The sequence below is a fragment of the Corapipo altera genome, unplaced genomic scaffold (assembly GCF_003945725.1).
Source record: "Corapipo altera isolate COAL_440 unplaced genomic scaffold, ASM394572v1 2b, whole genome shotgun sequence".
Taxonomy (NCBI): Eukaryota; Metazoa; Chordata; class Aves; order Passeriformes; family Pipridae; genus Corapipo; species Corapipo altera.
The window spans coordinates 22,001,498-22,014,275 of record NW_020884874.1 but is presented as its reverse complement, the minus strand read 5'-3'; the positions used below and the strand labels follow the sequence as shown (position 1 = coordinate 22,014,275).

General features: G+C 38.9%; 1 protein-coding gene across 11 annotated transcripts in view; it reads left to right on the top strand.

Annotated features, from left to right (window-relative positions):
- Window positions 1–12,778, top strand: part of NHSL1 (NHS like 1) — a 182,867-nt gene that overhangs the window by 146,714 nt on the left and 23,375 nt on the right. For 8 of the 11 annotated variants that reach the window (XM_027633290.1, XM_027633296.1, XM_027633283.1 and 5 more), the window contains 2 exons: window positions 6,918–7,110; window positions 11,905–12,036. In XM_027633290.1, the coding sequence (XP_027489091.1) occupies window positions 6,918–7,110; window positions 11,905–12,036 (325 nt within the window). The remainder of the gene's footprint in view (window positions 1–6,917; window positions 7,111–11,904; window positions 12,037–12,778) is intronic. The other 3 variants (XM_027633310.1, XM_027633304.1, XM_027633320.1) reach the window with 1 other exon arrangement.

Genomic DNA, 12,778 nt, shown 5'->3' with positions numbered 1-12,778 from the left:
ACTGATTCTAATTGAGTTTGTTGGTGATTAAATTGGTTTACCTGGATTTTACATCTGAGTGCTGTGACCAATCTCCTCCTTTCTCATCTCTTACATACCGCTCTTGGTTACACAGCTTGGGAGCTATTTCTGTCCTTCAGTATTGCTCTGTTTTAACAGTGTAAAAGATATATTGAAATGTCGCTTTCAAACTCTAGTTCTCCTTATGTTCTGAAATGTATACATTGTGTATGTTAACAGTATTTATCTTTTGTGTGATTTTTTTCTTATTCTTTTATCTTTCCCTTTTTACCACTCATTCTCTTTATTTCTTTTTGTCTCACTCAACAGTCTAGTCTGTTAGACTGCATCTCTCAGTCTTGCATTAGCGCCTGCTGTAACTTGGTTCCCTGGAACAACAAGGTACCTTGCCCATGAGTGGGACCATCCAGCTGCCATATCTGCAGCTTGATGTTTCTTGTAGTATTTAGTATATATGCAGTCTTACTCTGCTCTTAGCCTTCCGTCATTACCTGCTTCTTTTTTCTGCTTAAAAAAAAGGCAATTAAAAAAGTCAGCTACTCAACAGAAGAGTGCCATGCCAGGTTTGTTTCCTTTATTTTTGTCTCTACTCCTTTTTGTCTGCAGAACAGTATCCTGTATTTACTGGCTTTGTTGAATTTTTTATTCCCTTTTTGTCTATTAACATTTGCCTCCTTTGAAACCCCTCCCCCAGTGGACACTGTGTTTTATTTAATTGGCTGCGTCATTGGTTTTTAATTAGCCAAGGAAAACCTCTACTAGTTTGGAGGAATGTATTTTTCTTAATTGACAAATGTGAGCTAGAGAGTACCTGCTCCCAGGAATGCAGTATATTGTCTTTATTCTATCTATGAAAATGTTTGTGTGCCAAAAACTCACGGTATTTTTTCCTAGGTCCTGTCATTTGGCTTATGAAATTTGCCTTGATACAGTCTGTTACACTTTGGGTGAAAAAAATATTTATTTTGCTTATTCGTGGGGGAACAAAGTATATTTTTGCCACTCTGCTCAGCTAATCTGTTATAAAACTCTGCAATATCTGCAAGAGACTGTATAGTATATTAAGTGAAAACAACTAGTGCGGTGCTAACTGCGTTAGACTTGAAGAGGTCTAATCCAAAACTTTACTTGGTGTTAAGAGGAGCTAAAGCAGTTGGGTGCTTCAGTTATGGAGGTGGGAATGCCCAAGAGCCCTGAGGCTTGTGTCTAGCAGAGCTGAAGATACCTCTGGGTGGTGGTGATGGTGTCCTCAGCTGTCCTCCCTGTCCCTCTGCTGCAGTTGCATGGCGTTGCTCTTATAAGCAACACATGTATTTTATACATTTGCAAGGGTTTTTTTTTAAATGCCGCTCAGTTTACTGAGTTAGGACAGCAGCTCGTAATACATGAAATGCCAAAGCTTAAGGAAGTGAGTACAGAAAATCTTTGAACAAAGAAAAGGGGGTAATTCATCACTCATCACATAACTCGCACTGTGTAGCTGCTGCAGGAATTGTGGATGCTGAAAGTTTACCTGGATTTGGAAAGCAAGTGGGTACATTCTTGGAGGGGGAGGACTCCATCCTCTGATTTAAATTTCACCTGTATATCATTGATTAGTCGTTATTTTAAGGCAGATACTAGATAGGCTTTTAGAGCTCCAAACAGTACAGCTGTTCTTACAGTTTTTATCCTGTTGCAAGAGTAGAAGAAGAAGAAAGGAACATTTCTGTGGTTACGGTGATAACTTAGTTGATAGTTAGTGATTTCTGCTGACAAAAGAATTCCTTCCTTACTGAGACAGTGATGGTTATGAAATGAAGGATTTAGTAGGATAGCGAAGTTGGCTAGTACAACTGAAGATCTGTGTGTAGAAGTAATAAAATGGAATATTCTATGAAAACTGGGGGAACCAGACTGGTGACCTTGGGCTAGAGGACACAAAACAGAGGAAGACATGACTAATTCATATTAAGTGTAAATTCATGTAAATATATAACCATAACATATATAACACTGTGTTCCGTAACACAATGTGAAATCCCATGTTTTGAATTAGGCACGTGAAGTGCCATTCTCAATTGACCAGGTTTGGGTCTTGGGTTTCTTTTCCCTGTTATTGTTTGTCTTGATCTCTTTGCATTGAGAAAATGGCACATGAAGCTGTCAAACCTAGTAAAACACTGGAGCAGAAATAGGATGTTGGCAAACATAATAGACAGCTGAAATGGTATGGCTGCTCTCTGCAACACTGATTTTTTTTTTCTCTATTTTATATTTTTATGAGAAATTATGATTTTATAAGCAGTTGTAGTAGACAGGAGGGTAAATGACATGACTAAAAGTTTGAAGTCCCTTTGCTGAAAAGTAGAATTTCTGTGGATTGAATTTTCCTCTTGGAGGTTCCATTTTTTTTCAAAGAGTATAGTATAAGCCCCTGGAATATAAAAAAATATTTAGAATAAACAGATTATTTAGGCAGAGACTGTTGCAAGATACATAGCATAAACTCATTTGTCATCTGGGACCTCTCAAATAGCATGAATGTGCTGAGATAGTGAAACCCTTTTGTTGTATCTTGGCAGCTGAGTTGGCTGGGGGACAGTATATCAACAAGGCGTTGGAGAGGCTCTGGCTTATTGAGCTATATAGCTTGTCTGTAGGATATTTATAGGCCATTTTTCTCCTGGATTCTAATTTTAACTCCCATTTGAAAGTTCATGCTTTTTCCCCTCTAATGCATATTCGTGGACGATCCTAAACATCCACTGGTCAGATTATGTGACCAATACATCTGTTCTAGAACGAGCAGCAGTCACAAGTATTGAGGCCATGTTAATGAGAACACAGCTGCAATGGGCAGGGCACGTCTCAAGGATGAAGGACCACTGCCTCCCCAAGATCTTGCTTTATGGTGAACTTGCCACCGGCTGCTGCATGAGAGGAGCCTCGAAGAGAAGATACAAGGACTCCCTGAAACAACATCTCAACCTTGGCCATATTGATCATCATAACTGGTCTACTCTGGCCTCCAATCAGGAGGCCTGGAGACACACTATCTGTAACACTGCTGCTTCCTTTCACTCTCAAGGAGAAAAGACAACGCAGAAAGAATCGTGTCTTGCATATACCACCTAAGGAGTCTTTCTGCTGTGCCTTTTGCAATCGGATTTGTCTATCTCATATTGTCCTCATTAGCCACCAGCGTGCTTGTAGCAAATGTGGATAGAGCCTTCCTAAATCTTTGTTCGCGAAGCCCAGCCATGATGATGATGATGATGGCATATTCGTGGAAACACTGCAGGGTCCAAGAATGCTGCTTACACACCCCACCTTTCCTTTTTACCATGTCCATGAAAAAGAATGAATTCCAACAAATTTTCCTGTAGAGATGAGTGTAACAACCTGTAGCACAGAAATTTGACCATTTAAGTCAAGCAGTAAAGTTACTATGACTCAGAGATGCTTTAAAAATGGGACAGGTACTTTCTGTTCTATTATGAACATAGAATTTATGATCAGCTTTGCTGAGCAGATACATATTCTCAAGGTACTGCCTAGTTCTACTTCTGGTGTAACAGACCTTATTTGAGGAGACATTCCTGTCACACAGCAGCAGTTCATCTTCCAGCAAGCTTCTGGGCTGTAAATCTGGAAATGTTTGCTAAAAATGTGTGAAACCCTGGGATTTTCCCTGTAGATTTTCATCCTAATTATAGAGGTAAATAATTTCCGTCTGAAGAAAGCTGAAAGATGAGCTGCTTTCCTCTGTGTGCAATAAAGCTGTGTATGCCTTTGTCATGCCTATACTACTATCACTTGAGAGTATTTTGGAAGAAGGGATGTAAGCGGAGACAGTCATGTTTCTCCAGGATCCATGGAAAATCTACCTATAATTCAAACATGAACACTTATTCCTACACCCAAAACCACCTCCAACTCTTTTATTGAATTATTTTGTAAAAGTGCACATTTCTGTCTTATGGCAGAAGTTCGTTATCGCTGACACACTGCTTTGAACTCAACTACACAATTGGCAGAAGGTCATTCTCACACACTGATTTGAACTCAGCTATACAATTGGGTTTTCAGTTCCTTCTTGTTGGTTATTTGCTCACTGGTTGGTTTCATTTCTGTCCGTCTTATACCATCTATCTCCAGTTTTCTCAACTTTTAATTCTGCAAAATTTGTGATTGGTGTTACACATTTCTTTGGATAGTTAGTATTCCCTTGTAGTAGGTGCTTCACTTCTTCAGTTTTTCTATCTTTTCATATACTGTAACAAAAAAAGGTCTTCTGTTTGTCTTGGGTAATTTCCTTGAAAAGGAAGGGTGGCTTTGTAACCGGTGTCTCTGCCACTTGACATGTGGGAGTAACCCCTTGTGACTGCTGTATGTTAGCTGAGACCTGGCACTGCATTACAATCTGAAGGTGACAGATACTGATGCTGACAGTATCAACCAAGCAGAGTATTTGAAGGTCACTGGAACTCATTCTGACCCCAAACAAACTGCAAAACCAGGCTGGAGGTGTCTCCCTTGGTGCCCCAGTTCAGGTGGAGAAAAGCTCATTGCAGAACAAGAAAAGCAGTATTTCTTTACCTCGATCCCTGATTACTCTGCTGTGACACTGGGCTGGCACCCCTTTACCACATTCCTTACAAACCCTTTTGCATGCTTTCTCTCTCTCTCTCTCTCTCTCAGTTTTTAAACCTAACTGTGGGAAAGCATGACCTGGAGGTAGCTTTCTCTTTTGCAATGGCGTTTCTATCCCAAATTGCTTAAGTTAATAAAGGTCTCTATGAGTTTGAGTGATTTGAGGTAGGAAAGCCCTTGTGTTTGTGTGTCAGTACATCCATGTGCGCCTGCACCGTATACTTGTATAAACAGTCTATGTATGGACACTCATAAGAAGATAAACATTCACATCCTATTGTAAAGAAATGGGGTTTAGAGCCTTTTAGAAACAGTGGAGGCCTGAAAAAATACTGATGGCCTCTAAGAGGGTTGCATTGATAAAATTGCTGGGTCTTCCACAGGGCTGAGCCCTTACCTACACAGCAGCATCTATCCCATCCACAGCCTCTCTAATAAAGAAATTCAAGGCTGCCAGAGATGGATTATTTCCTTGAAGAAAAGCTCCCATATTTTGAAGTGTGGTTCCAAAAGACAGGATGACATTAGTAATAATTTCATTGCCTACAATGTTTTTTTTTGTATTGCCTGAAGAGCTTTTACTTCATTCTTTTACTTTTTGCCTGCAAGTTGCTATTATTTTTATTTTCCATTAAGTGAAATGTTGGACCCTATCCTAAAGGATGTAGAGTCAAAGCATAATAGAATAAATAAATGGTTATTTATTTATAAACACTGGGAATTCCTCATAGTAACAGGAAGAAAATTAAAATCAGAAATGATAAACAGCCTTTGTGGCACAGTGTTTGGACATGTCTTTTGTATAGCACTCAGCTTCAAGAGAAAACAGATCGCTTAGACTGAACACCCACAACAATTAAAAAAAAATCCATCTGTTATAAATAACTGTAATGTTTCTTTCCATGCCTGTGTACAGCAGTGAGAGAGGGAGAAGCAGTGGTCTGGTACTGACAACCCTATTTCAAATAGTATTTGACTCTCCAAAAAGAGAGAGGAATAAAGAAAAGAGGGCGGAAGGACTGTAATTCTGGCCTGGTGGTAGGGAGGGAGGTCCCAAAGCAAACACCTCTGATCTCTGCTAGTGCTGCAGCTGCTGTGCAACTCCTCTTCCATGGTTTTTTTCTCTTTTGTTTTGCCTGGAGGCAGAAGGAGACTGAGGTTGGTTTTCCTCCAGGTCTTCCTTCCTCTCCTGCTTCTGAAATTCCCTGGAGTGCCTAGCTGGCAGGAGTGGGGAGGAGAGAATGCTACTTCTCTTGGATTTGCTTGGCATTTAGGACTACCTGTGAGAAGCCCCAGCAATGTCTTCTGTGTACCCTGAATCTGCCTGCCCTCAGTGTTTGTCATGGACTAGTACTGTCCTGTCAGTAGAAAGCTGCATTATGGCTTTCTCTGCCATTACTGGCATGCAGGCAAGGACCTTGTAATGAAAACAGATTTTCTCCCCAAAAGGAAATGGCTTTTTTGGCTTCTAACTTTGGCGGAGGGATTTGCACAAGCTGTTGCAACCACTCTTTGTGGTGCAGAAAGTTTTTTGTTTCATTGGTTGGGTTTCTTTTGAAGTAGAACATATCACAAAATAGAAATCTGCCACTTTGAGAAGGACTGACTTTTAAAATGACCACTCTGTGGCTACTGATAATGTTAACTGCTTCACCTCTGAAAGACTGGTAACCCTTTGAACTGTGGCGAGTTTCTCCAAGACCGAAGTTATTCTTGCTACCTCACTGATCAAAGGCTGATGGTTTTGTGGACTGTGTTGATAGGCTCTTTTACTGAGCTCTACTAAAGTCTGTCTTTTTGTGAGAGGCTTTTTATGTATCCTTACAGCCTAGTGCAGCTGGAGCAAAGCAGTGCTCAAATCTCATGTTCCTAATAGGGCATGGGGATACATAGAGAGGAAAGGAAGGCAAACCTGGGTGCAGGGAGAGAGGGGTTCAACACTCCAGGAATTATGTCAATGTGTAAGGTAATATACTGTGCTTTGCTATGCTCAAGATCACTCTTTTCTTGCTCATTAGTATGTATTCCTTAAACTGATTAGATGTCTGGAATAAATACAATCTAGGTATTTTGTTGTGTGTTATTTTTTTACATGTTTTTAAAATTGCTCTTTATGTAGGTTGAAGTGTGATATTTGAAAGGGTGTGTTTTGCTCCACAAGTAATTGTGCCGACTGCAGCAGCAACACCTTAGCAATACCGTAGTTCTACTTTTCTTTAGCAGTGATAAACTTATGTTGTTGCATGTATTTCTATTTGTAGTGTCCTGTCTCTCCCCCTGAAGAGGAAAAGCTTATTACCATCAAAAGGCCTAAAAGTCCAGCTTCAAATGAGTTATCAGATATCAACACCCAAACCAACTGGACTAAGTCACTCCCACTGCCAACTCCAGAAGAGAAAATGCGACAACAAGCACAGGCCGTTCAAACAGATGTTGTTCCTATTAATGTGACTGGTAGGCTTTTAATTTCAGTAATTGCATTACACTGATGAGGGAGGGAAGAAATAAAAGGGGATCTATACAGTTGGCTAGTATTTTGACACTTGTATATTTGATGCATGAATTTTAAATTACTTACTGCACCTTTCTGTGAAAACAGTGTTCTGCGTTAAATAGTGTCTCTGAACTTAATTAGAAAATGTCAAAATCCCTTAAAATTATCATTAATGGAGATAGTCTGCACTATGTGGGCTTGAAACGGCATTAGACATTCATGAAATACAAGAAGAGGACTGATAAATAGCACTGTTTTGCTGTGGAATGCACTGAGGATATGTAATGGAAAATCATGTTTTATCCAATGCTAATGATATTTCAGGATTTTCTTCTAGGAATTTTATATAAGGAAAGTTTTCAGGGACTTCTGTATTCCAAAGACTAAATGTTACAAAAATCAAGAAAAAACCTCTTGGATCTTATTTTTATCTGCAACAAGAGGTTTAGTGATCAAGGAGGGTAAAGTTAGAACAGCAAAAGTTAATGAGGCTACACCTTTGAGCAAGACTCTCAGAAAGACACTCCACTTGCGTAACCATAGGCCACATTTTATTGTTATGAACTATGTATTCATTTTGAAAATGCTTTTTGGTTTTGCAGTTGCTGAATTCTCACTCTGTTGAAGTTAAATTACGTTAAAACCTAATGCTGAAGAGATACTTTGTTTTGTGTAAAATAGACTTTCTGTGAAAGATAGAATTATCACTTCAATTTAATAACCCCTCTTTTTCTGCACAGCATCAAGATTGTCTATTATTAGTTAATTCAAATAACTGACCGCTTGCCTGCCAAAACCAGGATGATACTCAACATCCAATTTATTTCAAATGCCATATGGCACGCTCTGACTCCACGCTTACTCTGACAATCAATAGCTTGCAATGTTTGGCTTTCTTTTGAAAGTAAATTAGGTTCTCTTTCCCTGTCTTTTTCACCTGTACTTTTATAAACTAGTATTTTAAATAGTATTCTTCAATAATATTTAAATATTTTAATAGTACAGGAGCAGGACTTCCGTAACAAACATTAGCAAGCTTGGAGAAATCATCGAGAAGTGTTTACTTAAATAGCAGAAAATATTAGAAATAAACAACAGGAAGACAATAGAAAATTATGAACACCCCATCTCTGGAAATTTAATAGAAGGAAAATAAATGCAGTGCTGAAATGTTACTGGACCAGTTGGCATTGTATAGGGAATTTAGGATACTGGTGCAGAAGGCCGAGTTAGGGGAACAATGGATAATCTGACATAATCAATAAGGTTGAGTAGGGCTTAGATATTGTGACAGCTTACGGGGTATACTTAGAGAAACAGTAATCTGCTGTTTGATTTAATGACCGTGCGTACTACAAAATATAGGGGGGAAGTAAACAGATGGAAAGAAGAATGAGGTAAAAGGATCAAATAGCTGATAGATTTAATTCAGCATCATTGGGAATGTTACCTACCGTGTTTGGATAAATTACGCTTGTGACTTCAACCAGCATAATTCAACTGGTGTAGCAAACCTTGTGTCCCCTGAATTGTTCAGCTAGCACTCAAAAAAACTCAGGGGTTCCCAACTTTCCTGATTGGAATGGTGCACGTGCATATTATGCCTCACCTTTCTGGAGTGTGTGGTTGAGCATTTATTCCCTTATAAGCATGGTAATCGGAACAGATAGAAGAGGAGGGCAGTAAAGGAAGACTGCTGTTGCAGCATGTGGACTGGTCTCCAGGATCCACCATTCCCTTTTCCTTGAAATAATTATATTGCTACTGTGAAACAAGGCAAGCAACATGAGCCACACACAATATAGAGAAAAAGCTGCTGTCCTTGTTCCTCTTTAAAAAGTCACAATCTGCTCCCCTCCTCTGCTCTCCCACACACTGAGTAATTTTATTTTGTGAAGTTCCTTATGTTACTGCATGAGGCAGAAAAAAACCTGACAAAAACTTCTGTGCTGTTTTTTCAGCGTGCCATGGAACAAACCATTGAGGATATTTGTTTTGATTTGGCTTTTTCTTTCACATGCTCTTTTTCTTGCTCTCCCAGAAGAGAGTTCAGAAAACTTCCATTTTATTACTTGTGGCATGAAATAAAAGGTTAACCTCTGAAGCAATTGCCACCAATAACCTGCTGGCAATTGATAACGTTTTCAGCAGTGCATTAGTAATGATTCTCCTACAATGGCCTCTCACGTGGCTGTGCAATAAATGCTACATCAGTTCAGTTTTCGGGCTCTTTGGTGAACAGATTGCAACTAATATAGTAGTCGTAAAAATCTGTTGGATAGCCTGAAGGTGCAGGGGCATTGCATTAGGCTGACAAGTTGCTGGCTAGACATCCAGATTTGGAAGTAGTTTCAGTCTTTGGGAGTGTCTGGGCTGAACTTTATTCTGACCTGGAGGGGGTTGGACTGAATTTTCAGTGGTGGCCAGTCTTTGCTTTTACATATCTTGTGGCTTAAAAGATGTATAATGGTGTCTGTTCTTGTGGGTTTTCCGGAACTAACTTTCTTTACAGATGGAGGAGTCTGATAATGGTGGAGGTGCTCAGTGCCAGGCTGGATCCTGCAAAACATTTAAGCATTTGCTTGAATCCAGCTTAACTGACTTCAGTGAGATTTGAGCACACTTAAATGTTTTCAGTGAATCCAAGGAAAACAGTGTACTGCATGAGGGACAACTGAGTAAAGAGTATAAGGAACACTTAGTCGATTTGTGACAAACCTGTAACAGAAGGAGAAAAGTATTCTTATATCTGTAAAACATATTTAACATTAACATTGATATTTTCCAAAACAAAATGAAGAAGGAAAAAAAGACTTCTGATTTTGCTTGTTGGATTTCATTGAAGCTGCTACTTTGAAATTCTACAAATCTGTGTAGTGGCCTTTGTGTATCAAAATCCATTGAAGACAGATTGGTTGGGTTAGCTCTTAGGTAGCTCATAGGAAGAAGTTACTGGGGATCAGTAACATTTCCCTGTGGCCATCTGGTTTGTGCTGTCTGAGGCTTCATATAATAGACTCTCTCCTTGTTTGCACCCTCTACTTATCACTTATATTTTATTCCAGGGCGTTCAAAGCTGTATTATAATTTCCTTGCAACTCACCATCTCAGGCATAATTGTTGGTCTTTGAATGGATAAAGATATGTTCAGAGATGCAAAACTTTCTCCTTCAAATTCTTTGGATTTGTTATAGTGTGCCATGCAGAATAAGCTAATGTCCTGACCCTGGCCATAGATGGGTCCTAACATCCTCGTAGTCCCCAGTGGATAGTCTATCTCAATATTTCAGGGCTTCTACAAAGCCAGTGGGATCAATGATTCTAAATTTTATAGATCCCATATAGCTTCCTCCTCTGTTCATTTGCCATGACTTCAATCAATCCAAAAGTCAGATGAAACTGGCACTTCTTTGTAGCTGCAAGGATCTGCTTAGCACAACTGCAGCTCATGGTCAAGGCTATGGTCAAACAGAGTCAGTCTTTGTATTAACAACATAGTGAATGAAATCACTACATTTTTTCCTTGCCTTTTCACCAGTCCACATGCTATACTTTAATATGTGATGGTATCTTTAACTGTTATAGAGGTAATGAGATTTTCTATGCTATTTTCACGACACACATCATACAGATGTGCAGTCAGCCAGGGTTAATATTTATGACATATTTGTTACTGTGCATTAATCACTTTTTAGAGGTCAATAATTTGGTCATCGATTTTCAAAAGGAGTGTACAAAGGTAAAAAGCATATACACATTTTTTTCTGCCTTTCACTTTTAAAAGGGTCATCTAAAGGATATTTAACAGTACTTTCCTTTAAAAAGGAAACTTAGAAGTGACCTGTGGGGGGGTCATTGTTAGATTTTTAGAAGTGACAGAGAATAAATTAACTCAGAGTCTGTAGGGAAGGTTTATCTTACTACTAGTAAAATGGCCAAATTATAAACCTCTAAACAGAAGTGAATTCCTAAAGAAAAGCTGCTTAATGATAGTGGTGCTTCTGGGTCCCATTACGATACAGCACATGGTCATTGTAAGGCTTTGTCTGGCAGCACGCACTTAGACACACGTTTTTTCAGCTCTTGGCATTGTTTATTTTTATAATCATCTGTAAAGTTTCAATTTTAAGCAGCTTTCACTCTGAAATATTTATGAGTCCACAAGATCAGTTTGATCTCTGCATGCTCCATAGTACTTATTTGTATTCATGTTAAAAGATCACCACCAGAAATGTGGTACACTTGACAGGTTCAGAGCAACTTGGAATGAAAAAGAAGGGTCTCATGTGATTTGATGATGGAGCTGTGCAAAGACCTAATAGCTGTTGCCAATAGCAATGTCTGTTCCTGCATAAACCATTGTGATCTTTCATTTTCATGAGCAGATTTGCTTTTTCTGCAGCTCATTACTTCAAAATAAAATAACAAAACCATCCAAAAACCTCTAAAGGGCCAAATTAAAGCAAAGAGTCTGTTTGCTTGTGGAATTAGAGCTGATCTCACCAAATTTGAACTGCACTCAGGAAGTCAAAATTCCTTTTAAAACATGTAGTGCTGTGTAGTGGATATTTGTGCCTAAAGCCTTACTGTGACAATGTGCCGTATCTTCTTTCAGTGTAAACCTTCATTGTAGGACCAAGCTAACATCATTTATTAATGCCTTTTTTTCCATTTCTACAACAAAACTAGTGGAAGAAAGTGCATGTCAGCGTGCTTGGAAGTAATGTTGCTTTGCTTGTTCTACCATGTATTAGGGGAGAATTTCGACCGCCAGGCCAGCATTCGGCGGTCTCTAATTTACACAGACACGGTGGTAAGACGGCAGAAGAAAGTCAAAAGGAGAAAGACTATTACAGGAATCCCTGACAACATACAAAAGGAGCTAGGTATGGCTCATCAGAACTGTATTCCATCCACTGTTCATTGTCACTGCTTATCATTACTCGACTAATAACATTACCAGTGCTCATGAAACCAATACAGTCTGATAGCCTATTACAGTTCCAAATATGCGTGTGCTTCCTTGCCACCTCTTGCATTGGGAAATTGGGACCTTTTATCTGTTGACTTCCATCTGTTAAAGAGAACAGGGTGTTTGGAAAATGATGTACTGGTACAATGAAAATCTGCAGGGATGTAAGATTTCTGGACTTCAGTGCTTTCCTTGAGATTTGGTCCTCTTCTCCAGGATGTTCAGCAAAACTGAAGTAAGCAGGCGTTTTGGCTTGTGAATAATTACTTAGAATGAATTACTTATTAATTAATTACTTTATTAGAATAATTACTTAGAATTACTTCCTGAATCTGCCAAAAGTTGCATCAAGAGCGAAAGACCTATTTTTCAGTTCAGTTTGATCAGTTTTAATTGGCGACTCCTTAAGTATCAATGTTGTTTGATTGGAAACAATTTGCATGGGCTTATTAGCTATTGCATATATTCCAAAGGAAAAATACCTACTCAGTCACATTTACGCTACCTCAGACAGTTCTCTTTCACACACAGTAGCAGACATAAATTCAAAGCTGATGAAGCAGTCTGAATTATGGCAGAACTTTCAGATACTTTTTGCAGAACTCTTTGATTTAAATCTGGTAATTTTTACTTATTCTTTAAAAAGTTAATTTAGT